The sequence below is a fragment of the Botryllus schlosseri genome, chromosome 1 (genome assembly GCF_051294905.1).
Source record: "Botryllus schlosseri isolate E-star chromosome 1, Bs_hap1, whole genome shotgun sequence".
In the NCBI taxonomy this organism is placed as follows: domain Eukaryota; kingdom Metazoa; phylum Chordata; class Ascidiacea; order Stolidobranchia; family Styelidae; genus Botryllus; species Botryllus schlosseri.
Window position 1 is genome coordinate 3,646,376 of NC_137236.1, and position 16,058 is coordinate 3,662,433.

The window sequence follows — 16,058 nt, forward strand, 5'->3', positions numbered from 1 at the left end:
GATCATGCAGAGGAAAGTTCAATTATACATCGAATTATTTGAATAGACTATCTACATTGTGTAGGTATGAAGTGAAATAGAACGGAGTTTACGCAAAAGTTGCTATTGATCATAGACCAAGCTTGCTTTCAGAGCTGGAAACTAAATGCATATGAAAATTTAGCTAGGTTTTCCCCACACGCATCAAATGGAGGCCTACTCAAGTGTTTATGAGGTGGCGGATAGTTCGGAGGTTGTTGGCATGGAAGGACGTCACATAGAATTGTGGAGTTTTCTGTAAACTATAATCCAGTGATCTATTTTCAATCTCTATATTTTTCATTAATCTAAACTAAGTACTGTTAGTAGGCAAACCCTAAGAAAGTATCCTCTGATAAAAGCAGGAGTAATTTGTTATCCGTGAAATAAATAGATGGTGCGCAATATGAGCGGTGCTGCGATGACTGACAAATACTTTGAATTAATGTATAGAAGTAGCGATTTCGAACTACGTAAAAAGTTAGTCCAGCTCACGCATTTTCCATTTTGAATTTATGTTCTCAAGTAGGTTTTTGTCTACACGCACCAACAACTCAAGTATTTATGACACAGGAATGATTCATTAAGTATAGCGCAAGCAGGCCAAACCTATATTTGAGTGCTCCAAAATGTACAAGTACTTCGCTATGTACTCCCTCCACGTAAAAAGTGACAGATTTAGGGAAAAGTTGCTATAGAACTGCGTTAGTTTTAAAGTTGTTCCATCATGCAATGTGTGATGAAATTTGGTATGCTGCATAATCACAATGCCCTGGAGCTCATTTAGATACGTTTTTTAATGTAGTTACACATTCTAGTTGTTTTGATGTAAGGAAAAAATCATTCGATAACTCGATAGTTAACACGCGTTGATGTAACTTTCCTCATTTGTATGCATAGCATACGCGAAATTATTATTATGTCATGAATAAGTAGTTTACAAATTCATACGATTTTTCTTGTTGCGCTCCGGGATAAAATGTAATTTTTCGCTCTTTTTTATTTTTTCAATAAAATTAGTATTCATTTTACAAAAAACGCCGTGTAAAGATAAAGTACTTGTACATTTCGTAGTGCTCAAGTATAAGTTTTCAAACCATTACCTTGACAAAATTTTCAGAATAGCAACTTTTGCGTAAAGTCTGTCTTGCATTTAGTTGCCGGCTCTGAAAGCAAGCAAAGTTTGTGGTATTTGCGCAACATCGAAATTTGTACACTTCACGCGGGGCCTACGATACTTACGGCCTAATATGGCACATTACACTTGCTGGATATAAGAGGCCGACACTCCCAACCAGACATCACGACTGACTCAATGATTGCTTACGATCTCACTTCTCGATACCAGACGCCTCGCCATACAAGTCTAATAAAGTATTATAACAGACAAAATTAGTTCTTTCAGATGAAACAACCCAATTAAGAGCCAAGTGACAGCGTCGCAATGTATTTAATCACCAACACACAAGAAGACAATGTAACGAGAATCCCCAACTTGGGCATGTAAAAGTATTTTACAGTATGGTAAAACGAATTCAAGCACGGGAAAATGAAATTCATTCATTTGGAACTACTCTGAAACACACACGTGGAGCTTGGCCATAGAAGTTCTGCAAGTGAAATGAATTACTGCAGTAAGCAAACTACGTCTTGCTCAACTGCCGCTTTTTTTAGAGTCCTTCACAGCATCTTTTCTCATATAAACGGACAACCGGTTTCAGAGTATACCCGCGTCGATCGCATCGCATCTATATCAACGGTTAACCACATGAAATAACAATATGCTCTTGTATATCGAAATATACATGTTTTATAGAATATATTAGATCCAATACCTATACTAAAGCCGCAAAACGCATTGGAGCATAAATGGATAATGCACGCAGATCGAATTACACCGAGATTTCCCGAATAAAAGTAGCCTAGAAACATAACTACTTACTAAAAAATCGTTGCGTAGAAGTGGGGTTAGTCTACGAACATAACCACTTACTTACTTTGAAATCTCAACGTGTACTTGTATTCGTACTTTACCTTTACACGGCGTTTTTGTATAATGGATACTAATTTTATTAAAAATAAACAAAAAGCGCGAAAAATTACATTTTATCCTGGAACGCAGCATGAAAAAATCGTATAAATTTTGTAAAGTAGATAGAAGACTACACTATTCCGATGCACTAAAGACTCTTACACTCTGGATTTTGTTCGGAATTTACGCAAAACCGCTGTTGCTCTGCGATAATTTTGATCACTATGTTTTGATAATGACTTGCTTCCGAGAAAGAAATAACATTCATTAAACGTTAGATGATACTTTTCCTTGATATTCTATCATGTATATTTATGACTAATGCGACATCACTATGTGTACGACAGGTCTGATTTGAACACACTAATTTTGCGTATCACACCACAAACTGCGCAAGCCTTCAAAGTTGATAAGTAAACAAGTATTTGCACTCCATCAGAATACTAAAGTAGCTTTTCGCGTATATGTACCTAATACTAAAGTGTTTATGATTTCAGATTGCTTCAACTTCATGACATTTTCTGTAAACAGAAATATAGACCTAGAATACTAACTTTTATTCGTAAATAGATACTTCTACCTTAATTTAATGGATTTATCTGAGATCATTGATTTACTTAATCCCTCCAAAATGTGCATTATACAAGTACGTCACCATCGAAACCCTCTGGCTATAACTATCTGGCAGTATAATTGCAGCAAAAACTCGAGTACTAATTTTAAAGTAACTTAGGTAACTAAATACTCGGGTACTAATTTTAAAGTAACTTAGGTATCTAAATGAGCTCTGAGTCGCTGTTATCTCGCATCTGACCATGGAGTTAACACCGGTATTACCTTCGCTCACTGATGAAAAAGATGAAAGTTGTTAAAGAAAGCAGATTAGTATGAAAACTCGTTAAATAGAAGTAAAAGTAGCCTAGAAACATAACTACTTACTGAAAAATCGTTACGTAGAAATGGGGTTAGTCTACGAACATAACCACTTACTTACTTTGAAATCTCAACTTGTACTTGTAGTCGTACTTTACCTTTACACGACGTTTTTGTATAATGGATACTAATTTTATTAAAAATAAACAAAAAGCGCGAGAAATTACATTTTATCCCGGAACGCATCAAGAAAAATCATATAAATTTTGTAAAGTAGATAGAAAACTACACTATTCCGATGCCCGGAAGACTCTTACACTCTGGATTTTGTGCAGTATATACTAATTTTACATTGCGGAGTATTCCATTAACGTTAATCCAGTGATCCTCCATCTATTTTCAATCACGATCCTCTTATTTGTCTAGGCTTCGAACCCCACATCCAGTACGTTTTCTGGGGATTAATATTTTCAGAGTCAAGTATAGCGTATCGAGACTTCATGAAACTTACTTGGAAATAGTTACTTCTACCCTAATTTAAAAGGTTTCTCAGATATCGTTACAATGGAAATGGGTTGAGCGAGCGGTTAAGGCGTTGGACTTAAGTTTCAATGAACAGGTGTTCACGTGGGTTCGAACCCAACACCCAGTACGTTTTAAGGGGATTAATACTTTTAGATTCAAATATAGCGTATCGAGTACTTTTTCTCAACTGTAATAACAACTTTTAGACTCCGGATTTTGTGTAGTATATACTAATTTACAATACCGCATTTGTAATTCGTGCAAGTACAGGAATATCATAGTTCTTGTAACAAAGTTGTCTGCGCACAATATATGTTAATCATAAGTCCTACACATTCATGATTTCGTCCTAGTTTGAGTTTTAGAAAATATTATACCGACATCGCGACATCTTTCAAAAACAAAACCATGATCAATGCTTGAGAGATCATTTTTGCTATTTATCATTGACATAAGTCATTCTGGAGTGCGAAAACGCATTGTACGATATAGATGAAACTTGAGCAAATCCAAGGATCCTCATTTTCAAAGTAGCTTAGATCTCGAAATAAGCTCTGACTCGCTATTCTCCTCAAACCATGGAATTATCACGAGTATCAGCACCTTCGATCACTGAAGAGAAGGATGAAATTATATCCGAAGCATATTCCTTGACCAGGAATTTTATCATGTACGAACTCGATGGCTCATGCGTTAAGGTAAATACGAAAGCAGAGAGAACCTTACGTCGAGTTGGGTATGAAATGTTCGAGCGACATCGAACAGTCCTGAACGCAGTCTCCAAACGTCTCCGCTATAGTGATGTTGAAGTCAATGAAAAATATAAAGAATATTTACCCGATGAGCGAATGTTCCTGATGATAGCTGAGGAAATTTTCAAAGATACCAAAGAAAATTGGGGGAGGATTGTCTCCATTTTTGTGCTCGGTAGCATTCTTGCTCGCAAGAACGAGAATGAACATCACGGGGAGCATATAGAAGCTATCATACAGACAGTTGGGAATTACATTGCTAGCAAAAGACGAAAGTGGATAGTGCGAAATGGAGGATGGGTGGGTGATTTACATGCCTTGCTTAGGATTTACAAATTATCTTTAGCATGAGATATATAGTGTATCTGCTCTCCAGAGCCCATATCACCTCTCGATGATGAAATTCAGCTTTAGCTTCTAATTCGGTTCCCAATTTATATTCTACGACACGATAACTTTCCTCCGTATGATCATTAAGGCTTCTATTTTTATTGCAGGACGGCTTTGTAGAATTCTTTGATAATACCGCTTTCGACTACAATAAAGTTTGGAAGGGACTCGTGTTTGTCGGAATCGGACTGACATCTATTGCAATAACATTATCAAGATAATGGATGTTCGCATGCTTTATCTCATGTAATATTTTACCAATATAATTCTCCATCGTTTAATCGTGGTAGTTTTTCTGTAGGATGTATACAGTTTTTCTGAGAATACTCGAAACATTTGCCCCATAAGAAAACCTTCTTTATACTTTTAATTTTTCAAATTTCTACAGCTACGTAAGGGAATTGTTAGGGTTACCCAGAATACGCTGCAGGTCAAATTTGATTCGAATACGAGCAGTATTGTGACAGAGATTTGCGATAATGTAAAATAACCTACCTTATACGACATCAAATTTCGTCTTCTCTCCAAGTGGAAATATCATGTTCAATAATATTGTTTATACCGAACAAATATAAAATTGCCTATGCTGTTGCTTTGCAAGAATACTTCGCTCAGTAACCAATTTCTGGTGGATTCCAAATCGATATAGATAGAAATACGGCATACTTTACGCTCCAATTCGCTTCCCACACATTCCATATAATTACTAACAGAACAGTACCAGCCTTGAAATTTTGCGTAGTACTAGATGGCATGTATACAATTTCATGACATCCGACAGTACGACGGAGACTATCAAAATATCGGAAGGAGCTAGAGTACTAACGTTTTACTTACTCGAAAATGACTACTTCTACCTTATTTTAAAGGATTCTTCGCTCGGAGCGAAATTTTATGTGGTTTTGGATACTATCCAAGATGTAGGCTCACTTTGATGGGTACTTCGTAAAACTCAAATATTGCGCAGTGAGAGTTCTCAAATTCTCGAAGTATTTTTGTTATTTTTATTGCGAAAAGTCATTCTGCAGCGCGAAAATGCGTCGTAGGATATAGATGACACTAGCACCACTCATCAAGACCACTGAAAACAGTACATTTCAACATTTAGTAGCAGTAAATTACTAGTAAAGTAAAAGAAGGTATGATTTCTGAGTGAGTTAAAAAGTATGATGGGTATTCGTTGCGTTGTATAAGCATAAAAACATTCCCGCGCGCTCGTAAACCTAACACTTCCTACCCTACCACCTACTACTAAGACGCGCGCGCGGGAATGTTTTTTATGCTTATACAACGCAACGAATACCCATCATACTTTTTAACTCACTCAGAAATCATACCTTCTTTTACTTTACTAGTAATTTACTGCTACTAAATGTTGAAATGTACTGTTTTCAGTGGTCTTGATGAGTGGTGCTAGTGTCATCTATATCCTACGACGCATTTTCGCGCTGCAGAATGACTTTTCGCAATAAAAATAACAAAAATACTTCGAGAATTTGAGAACTCTCACTGCGCAATATTTGAGTTTTACGAAGTACCCATCAAAGTGAGCCTACATCTTGGATAGTATCCAAAACCACATAAAATTTCGCTCCGAGCGAAGAATCCTTTAAAATAAGGTAGAAGTAGTCATTTTCGAGTAAGTAAAACGTTAGTACTCTAGCTCCTTCCGATATTTTGATAGTCTCCGTCGTACTGTCGGATGTCATGAAATTGTATACATGCCATCTAGTACTACGCAAAATTTCAAGGCTGGTACTGTTCTGTTAGTAATTATATGGAATGTGTGGGAAGCGAATTGGAGCGTAAAGTATGCCGTATTTCTATCTATATCGATTTGGAATCCACCAGAAATTGGTTACTGAGCGAAGTATTCTTGCAAAGCAACAGCATAGGCAATTTTATATTTGTTCGGTATAAACAATATTATTGAACATGATATTTCCACTTGGAGAGAAGACGAAATTTGATGTCGTATAAGGTAGGTTATTTTACATTATCGCAAATCTCTGTCACAATACTGCTCGTATTCGAATCAAATTTGACCTGCAGCGTATTCTGGGTAACCCTAACAATTCCCTTACGTAGCTGTAGAAATTTGAAAAATTAAAAGTATAAAGAAGGTTTTCTTATGGGGCAAATGTTTCGAGTATTCTCAGAAAAACTGTATACATCCTACAGAAAAACTACCACGATTAAACGATGGAGAATTATATTGGTAAAATATTACATGAGATAAAGCATGCGAACATCCATTATCTTGATAATGTTATTGCAATAGATGTCAGTCCGATTCCGACAAACACGAGTCCCTTCCAAACTTTATTGTAGTCGAAAGCGGTATTATCAAAGAATTCTACAAAGCCGTCCTGCAATAAAAATAGAAGCCTTAATGATCATACGGAGGAAAGTTATCGTGTCGTAGAATATAAATTGGGAACCGAATTAGAAGCTAAAGCTGAATTTCATCATCGAGAGGTGATATGGGCTCTGGAGAGCAGATACACTATATATCTCATGCTAAAGATAATTTGTAAATCCTAAGCAAGGCATGTAAATCACCCACCCATCCTCCATTTCGCACTATCCACTTTCGTCTTTTGCTAGCAATGTAATTCCCAACTGTCTGTATGATAGCTTCTATATGCTCCCCGTGATGTTCATTCTCGTTCTTGCGAGCAAGAATGCTACCGAGCACAAAAATGGAGACAATCCTCCCCCAATTTTCTTTGGTATCTTTGAAAATTTCCTCAGCTATCATCAGGAACATTCGCTCATCGGGTAAATATTCTTTATATTTTTCATTGACTTCAACATCACTATAGCGGAGACGTTTGGAGACTGCGTTCAGGACTGTTCGATGTCGCTCGAACATTTCATACCCAACTCGACGTAAGGTTCTCTCTGCTTTCGTATTTACCTTAACGCATGAGCCATCGAGTTCGTACATGATAAAATTCCTGGTCAAGGAATATGCTTCGGATATAATTTCATCCTTCTCTTCAGTGATCGAAGGTGCTGATACTCGTGATAATTCCATGGTTTGAGGAGAATAGCGAGTCAGAGCTTATTTCGAGATCTAAGCTACTTTGAAAATGAGGATCCTTGGATTTGCTCAAGTTTCATCTATATCGTACAATGCGTTTTCGCACTCCAGAATGACTTATGTCAATGATAAATAGCAAAAATGATCTCTCAAGCATTGATCATGGTTTTGTTTTTGAAAGATGTCGCGATGTCGGTATAATATTTTCTAAAACTCAAACTAGGACGAAATCATGAATGTGTAGGACTTATGATTAACATATATTGTGCGCAGACAACTTTGTTACAAGAACTATGATATTCCTGTACTTGCACGAATTACAAATGCGGTATTGTAAATTAGTATATACTACACAAAATCCGGAGTCTAAAAGTTGTTATTACAGTTGAGAAAAAGTACTCGATACGCTATATTTGAATCTAAAAGTATTAATCCCCTTAAAACGTACTGGGTGTTGGGTTCGAACCCACGTGAACACCTGTTCATTGAAACTTAAGTCCAACGCCTTAACCGCTCGCTCAACCCATTTCCATTGTAACGATATCTGAGAAACCTTTTAAATTAGGGTAGAAGTAACTATTTCCAAGTAAGTTTCATGAAGTCTCGATACGCTATACTTGACTCTGAAAATATTAATCCCCAGAAAACGTACTGGATGTGGGGTTCGAAGCCTAGACAAATAAGAGGATCGTGATTGAAAATAGATGGAGGATCACTGGATTAACGTTAATGGAATACTCCGCAATGTAAAATTAGTATATACTGCACAAAATCCAGAGTGTAAGAGTCTTCCGGGCATCGGAATAGTGTAGTTTTCTATCTACTTTACAAAATTTATATGATTTTTCTTGATGCGTTCCGGGATAAAATGTAATTTCTCGCGCTTTTTGTTTATTTTTAATAAAATTAGTATCCATTATACAAAAACGTCGTGTAAAGGTAAAGTACGACTACAAGTACAAGTTGAGATTTCAAAGTAAGTAAGTGGTTATGTTCGTAGACTAACCCCATTTCTACGTAACGATTTTTCAGTAAGTAGTTATGTTTCTAGGCTACTTTTACTTCTATTTAACGAGTTTTCATACTAATCTGCTTTCTTTAACAACTTTCATCTTTTTCATCAGTGAGCGAAGGTAATACCGGTGTTAACTCCATGGTCAGATGCGAGATAACAGCGACTCAGAGCTCATTTAGATACCTAAGTTACTTTAAAATTAGTACCCGAGTATTTAGTTACCTAAGTTACTTTAAAATTAGTACTCGAGTTTTTGCTGCAATTATACTGCCAGATAGTTATAGCCAGAGGGTTTCGATGGTGACGTACTTGTATAATGCACATTTTGGAGGGATTAAGTAAATCAATGATCTCAGATAAATCCATTAAATTAAGGTAGACGTATCTATTTACGAATAAAAGTTAGTATTCTAGGTCTATATTTCTGTTAATACTGAAAATGTCATGAAGTTGAAGCAATCTGAAATCATAAACACTTTAGTATTAGGTACATATACGCGAAAAGCTACTTTAGTATTCTGATGGAGTGCAAATACTTGTTTACTTATCAACTTTGAAGGCTTGCGCAGTTTGTGGTGTGATACGCAAAATTAGTGTGTTCAAATCAGACCTGTCGTACACATAGTGATGTCGCATTAGTCATAAATATACATGATAGAATATCAAGGAAAAGTATCATCTAACGTTTAATGAATGTTATTTCTTTCTCGGAAGCAAGTCATTATCAAAACATAATGATCAAAATTATCGCAGAGCAATAGCGGTTTTGCGTGAATTCCGAACAAAATCCAGAGTGTAAGAGTCTTTAGTGCATCGGAATAGTGTACTCTTCTATCTACTTTACAAAATTTATACGATTTTTCTTGCTGCGTTCCAGGATAAAATGTAATTTTTCGCGCTTTTTGTTTATTTTTAATAAAATTAGTATCCATTATACAAAAACGCCGTGTAAAGGTAAAGTACGAATACAAGTACAAGTTGAGATTTCCTAAGTTACTCTAAAATTAGTACCCGAGTATTTAGATACCTAAGTTACTTTAAAATTAGTACTCGAGTATTTGCTGCAATTATACTGCCAGATAGTTATAGCCAGAGGGTTTCGATGGTGACGTACTTGTATAATGCACATTTTGGAGGGATTAAGTAAAGCAATGATCTCAGATAAATCCATTAAATTAAGGTAGAAGTAGTTATTTACGAATAAAAGTTAGTATTCTAGGTCTATATTTCTGTTAATACTGAAAATGTCATGAAGTTGAAGCAATCTGAAATCATAAACACTTTAGTATTAGGTACATATACGCGAAAATCTACTTTAGTATTCTGATGGAGTGCAAATACTTGTTTACTTATCAACTTTGAAGGCTTGCGCAGTTTGTGGTGTGATACGCAAAATTAGTGTGTTCAAATCAGACCTGTCGTACACATAGTGATGTCGCATTAGTCCTAAATACCCAGCAAACACAAAACCGTAAAAGGATCATCCGGGATCATCTCGATTAGGTTCTGATTTTCTAAGTGTCGAGGGAATGTCTAAAATACGTAGTAGGATGGTCTTGTGGTTATATTCAATCACAATAAATTCATACTCGGTGTTGTTCCATCTCATGCATTGGGCTTCGTTATATCTGGTAGTTAACCTAATAATGCAAATTTTCTATCTCTCGCTGGTATGACTAAAATACGTAGAAAGGATGACTTTGTCGGTACATTCAATCAGGATGAATTCCCATCCGGTTTTGTTCGATCTCATGCAGTAGCTTCGTTCTATCCATTAGAAAACAATGTTCTCCCTTCCTTTTATTGCGTGAGGATGTCGCCGATGTTGTATATTCGTGTTGTTGCTCTAAGGTCGAACAGTTTTTTTTTTCTGATATATATGATCTTCATTATGTATATATTCGCTCTTTCGGTAATCTCGCATGTTCAACGAGTATGGCTAATAGTTTTATTCAGAGAATAACTAAATAAGTGAGATGTTGTACGTTTAGGAATATGATTATCGATGCGTGACTTCTAGAATATTTCGGCGATTCAAATTTTACGTCATCGCGCGGGACAAAGATTTGACGCGCAAAAGGTCGCAGCCAGGCATAGTTCGCTCTTTCTGTATGGTAAATGCCGTAAATATATAGGAATTGTGACTGACTGAGGTAGCGGGTTAAAGGTATATACGTAATAGCATATAGCTTATGGGGTATTTCGAATTGCCTGTAGTATATGACGCCTTGAGCTGTTTGACGTTCTGCAAAACAGGTGTAGACAACTATAGAAAAATTTCAGCTTTTCCAGGCTAGAATTAGAGCTAAACCGTTTTTTCCGAATTAGATTACAATTATATTACTGGCATTTCGCTCTAATTTAGTGAAATTAGACCACTATAATTATCTAGTTGTCCAAGTCGCTTCAAACATCTGAATTACCGGTACCTATACCTACGGTACGTCATAATATTTATGCTTGAATTTTCTAGGTATATAAGTCATATAGATACATACCTGTAGAACACTTATTCGTGATTTTATAAAAGTTGGTGCAAGAATGGACATTTTCAACTTGATGTTGATTAATGGAGCAAAATTTGATATTTGAGTGCAATTATACCTCGAATCCAGTGACAAGATTATTAATCGTTGAAACCAAACGCAGCTTCTTTATGTTGGCCCAGAGAATTTAGCTAGCCAGACCATATTGATAGAATATGGTCACAGTAAGATAATATTTTGGGCTAATTTACATGAACTTTCCAACATTTGATTTGATATGTCCGCTAAAACAGTTGTTATTCTGCTTTCGAATAAGACCTAAATTGCTGATTTCTATGGTAACTGTTTGTCAAAGGTTGTAAAGGTAATTTCTTTTCCATGTTAGATGTTTGTTTGTTTGTGGTGTTCATGGTGGTGGTTCGACTACACTGGTCATTTTACACCAGGCCGGTTCTTATTATTATCATTCCGTATCTGCCCGATTACCAGTGAACTCGGCACTTAGTGAATTCGGCTGCACAAACTTGGCACTTGGTGAATTCGGCCGTGGTAGATCTGGTAGCGGTACTGGTCGCCATGATTGGTTACTGGAATGTTTGCCGGTGAACTTGGCACTTTGAGTGGTTGTCAATGTCGTACGGGGGTCAGGGCATGCGTAGATCACACAGTCACGGCATGATTAGATCACAGATTGCGTAATCGCGGGAAATAACGCGACGCTCTTCACTTGGTGAACTCGGCCCTTGGAGGAATTGGCACTAGAACACCTTCGCATTAGAAATGCATTTAATATGAATGAACAGTATCAAAAAGGAAATTTAAACGTGTCGTGACTCGCGGTAGATCTCGTAATCTTGGGATCCTTCAACCCTGTTATCGAGACACCCTAACCCGAGAGTGGAATCGTCTCTCCAAAGGCAAAAAATAATTTATTTTGATGTGATCATGCGAAACATTTGTTGATGAGGAACACTGGCTTGTCGTGATCGATAAACGAAGAAGCGCCGCTTGATCTTCCACATTTTCGATCTCACATACAACGCCAAGATCCATCTTCTCAAAACTTACACGACACAGGCCCGTCACTCACGCCATCGATTCCAAGCAGACCGCGCGTGGTCGGTATATGAGCGCTTCGTTATTTCCCGCGGCTACGCAATCCGTGATCTAATCACGCCGTCACTGCGTGATCTACGGATGCCCTGACCTCCTTACAAGATTGACGAATCACTTGATAATACTATTATTAGTTTAATAATTCATATTAATAGCTGTTAATACTCTTCATTACAAAATTTCCCGAGGGCCGAATTCACCAAGTGCCGAGTTCATCGGCAACCATCTGCCCACTTATAGCACGGCCCACTCCTAGGCTTTTTAAGACATGGCTATGCGGATCAGATGGCGAGGAGGAGCCTAGATAAACGGCCAACACTTCGGTAGGAATTATGGAGGCGACGTGTCAGGCTCGAACCCGCAATTCATTGGTGTTTAGCTATAATGGACCGTAAAATGGCACCGTAGCATTTGAAATTTCGTGTGGCAATTGACTTTTGTGTGGAAAATTGTGTTCGTTTCAGAACTTATCCGAAACTTTTATTCCGTCATAGATTGTATATGATAAAACGATATCGTAATTGATCCTAGAAGAATTCCGAAGCCACTCACCACAAAGGAGGATTTAAAGAAGTTTGATGACATATTGAATGAAAGCAAAAGCCTTTGCAAGAGATGTGGTATGTTGAATCTGTTTTGTTATTTTCAAATGCTTGCCAATAGCAGACGGTATATATAAACGTAAGATGTGGAAGCTATCAAGGTGTTATGTTTATTATTTTTAGAAATTCAGTCAGTCAAAGTGGACGATCGTATTGCTTGGATTATATTTAGGCTTATTTTAGCATCTTTGAGATGCAACTCTGAACGTGGACGGTCATGAACAGTCAACTAATTCTGTTCCTATATTGACATATCAGACATTTGCACTCGTACCGTTGGCGGCGACAATATTGGTCAGTCAGCAAAAAGCATCATGAAGAAGGTTGCCAGTCTGGTGAAATTATAGCAGAGTCGGAAAGAATGGGAAATACGCTTTCATCAACCTCCATTTGAACAAGATCACATATAGTAAGAGACATTCATGATATGCTGCAAATGTCACTGTGTTCTTTGTCTAGTCACCCCACTCATGTAACTATTGAGGCCTCATGCCAGGGTTGTAACCAAGTCACAAGGCTCCGAGTCGCAAGTCAATCTCACTTTTATAGTTTTGACTCGAGTCATTTTCAATTCACCACCGAGTCAAGTCCGACTCCAAGTCAGCGAGCAGAGGGCCGAGTCCGAGTTATGGTATTATGACTCGAGCCAGAGTCATTGTGTTAGCTGCTCAGTTTCCAATTTAAATCTTGTTAAACCAACTTTTTATATATTTTTTGTGATATCGAGTGGGTCGCATTTATAATATACGAATTTTCCTTACTTTTAGCAGTTTCTGGCCGCATTTTCAAATACCAGTATCAATAGACGAAATCCCAATAGCGATTTGCTGTACTATTCTTTGAAATAACAATAAAATGTCGGTCTTGGCCGTCTGAGTCTCAAGTCATGCGCAATGAGACGAGTCATTTCAGTACTTTGAGAAGATGACCTGAGTCAAGTCGAGTCAACAGAAAAACCTGACTCGAGTCTTACAACCCTGCTTCATGCAATGAGCATTTAATTTGAAGATAAGTAGTAATTAAATAACTGGTTGGTGGTACAAAATCGTAATACCGCTTTCAAAAGTACCTTCATGATAAACGTTATTGAAACCCGAAGAACTTTTCGCGTGCCTGTTAAAGAGCTACCGGCACCATAAAGGAAGCAAAACAGAGTTGAATTCAAAACCAGATGGAGAATTATGAAGCATTAATGTCGAATTTAGAAATAACATCAATGGAGCCAGAACACAGCAACAATGCAGTGCATAACAACGGTTGCGTAAAACAGTATGAAAGCGTGACACAATTCTTTAATTATTTATTATAGTGGTGCCCAACGTAAATACTATTTTATTAAAATCCGAATTTTTCGATAGCAATAACTCCGCTTCCACTTGTTTGAATCGAACCAAATTTGATGAACATCGTTTCTATACATAACCTAACACTTTCATGGGGTGAACAGAAAAATTTCAAATTTTTTCTATTTATTTTTATATAATAAATAGAAACTTTCTTTTCCTGTAGCAATGCGGCTACTGGTTGGAATTGAACCAAATTTGGTGTGTAGGCTTGAATTAGGTAACCTAACAATTTTATCAAGCAGCAAGAACGATTTGAGAAAAAAAAGTCATTTTTTAAGAGCCCTAATGTCCATGTCAGAGAAACGTTTTAGGGTAGGCCTACTCACATGTCTCGCAGCGTTCTCTACATAATTGTCAATTGCGATACAAACTGTTCGCTTGTATTGGTTAAGCCATCCAACTTCGAATTGTAAAATGTTGGGAGTCTTGATATCAAATTTCTGAAAGGTGCACTTTGAGAAGATTTCGTAATCTGTCAAATTATACAAAAAAATTTAGCAAATTCTTTGACATATTTCATCCATTCGGGACTCGATCAACGTAAAAGAATTAGTAATTATTTTATACAATATATTGTATTTGTAGTTGAAGTATAGTAATAATTCTTATGGTTACCGCACTTGTAACGATTCACGGCCATAACTGGAATAATTAGAATGGTGTAACTTTCAAATTGTCATGCATTTTGCAACAACATTGTTCTCAATTTTCAAGGTGCTGATCATTGGAGGAAGAATCACCCTTAAGCCATGAATTCACTATCCGTAAACGCGGCCGACTGTTTCTCTCCACAAGAGGAAGGAAGAGAAAAAGGGAGCAGAAATAGCAAGAGTGTGACAAGTCGCGTCCATTCGCTTTAATGCCTATTTCCATCCGCGAAGCGCGAAGTAGTAGGTGGGAAAACTTATGGGCGTTTGGTTAGCGCTTTATAAGGTTGACTCCAGCGCTGTATTTGCTGAATGTTGCGATGAAATAGGGGTGGTGTCATTTGGTATCAATATTGACTATTAAAAGACCATTTGTTAGTGGTCATGGATTTGTTCGGCCAGTATGCAGTAATTTCTGATGGTCACTTCCCGGGCTTCTGTTCTCTAACCCCTCATGATTGTTATTCTGCTTCTAGTAAGACTGTCGATTCTAATGTTTTATCGTACCATTTGTCGGAGGTTTCGCTCGCTTTTTTACAACGTTTTGCTCTCTGCTAAGTCAATTACTGGCTGAGTATCACTACAGCCTAAGAAACTGCACTAATTCTCATTTTAATGTCTTGCTGGTTATCTTGCTGTCAATTCTAATAATTTGTTAATGTCTATACCAGTGCCGCCACTCAAATGTTTTGTTCTCTGTACACAATATTGTCAGGTCTTCAGCTTTCCAGGCAGAGTATCATTCCACTTTCTAGACTTGAGTATATATCTCTCCAACTAGCTGCCAAATAACTGATTCATTTGGATTGTTGAATTGATCATTTTTGACAGAATGTGAAGAAATTTTAGTCAAGAATTCTTTTTGTGTTAGTGGCTGTTGATCAGCCGCAGCCGTGATCAGGTTATCCCCAGTGGTAGAAAACAGGTTATTATATCAGGATATTCTTTTAATGTAGGATCTACATTCTACTCACCATGTTTAAAGGCTGTAGCTTCTGCATAATATTTACATTATTGAAGGACATGGAAAAGACATTGAATTGAGTCGACACAAAATCCCCCTTTCTACGACCTGCCGAGATCTAATATCTACTATATCAGGCTCGGCTTTCTACATCTTTGGTCTGTACTGTGTTTACTGGGTATACATGATAGAATATCAAGGAAAAGTATCATCTAACGTATAATGAATGTTATTTCTTTCTCGGAG

The 16,058-nt window shown here is 37.1% G+C and overlaps 2 protein-coding genes and 1 long non-coding RNA gene across 4 annotated transcripts in view; 2 read left to right on the top strand and 1 right to left on the bottom strand.

The window, feature by feature from the left end:
• LOC145450090 (uncharacterized) overlaps window positions 1–13,688 on the top strand; it is a 77,309-nt gene extending 63,621 nt beyond the window's left edge. The window contains exon 5 of one of the 2 annotated variants that reach the window (XR_013918433.1): window positions 13,469–13,688. This is a non-coding gene — a long non-coding RNA (uncharacterized LOC145450090). The remainder of the gene's footprint in view (window positions 1–13,468) is intronic. The other variant, XR_013918427.1, reaches the window with a different exon arrangement.
• LOC145440005 (induced myeloid leukemia cell differentiation protein Mcl-1 homolog) lies at window positions 2,940–5,077 on the top strand. The gene is made up of 2 exons (XM_080317671.1): window positions 2,940–4,500; window positions 4,698–5,077. The coding sequence occupies exons 1-2, from the start codon at window positions 4,027–4,029 to the stop codon at window positions 4,809–4,811; spliced, it is 588 nt and encodes a 195-aa protein (XP_080173797.1). The 5' UTR covers window positions 2,940–4,026; the 3' UTR covers window positions 4,812–5,077.
• On the bottom strand, window positions 5,817–8,720 carry LOC145440013 (induced myeloid leukemia cell differentiation protein Mcl-1 homolog). The gene is made up of 2 exons (XM_080317677.1): window positions 7,157–8,720; window positions 5,817–6,959 (listed from the first exon to the last, which is right to left on the bottom strand). Exons 1-2 carry the CDS (start codon window positions 7,628–7,630, stop codon window positions 6,846–6,848), a joined length of 588 nt encoding a protein of 195 aa, XP_080173803.1. The 5' UTR covers window positions 7,631–8,720; the 3' UTR covers window positions 5,817–6,845.
• Window positions 13,689–16,058: the final 2,370 nt, after the last annotated feature.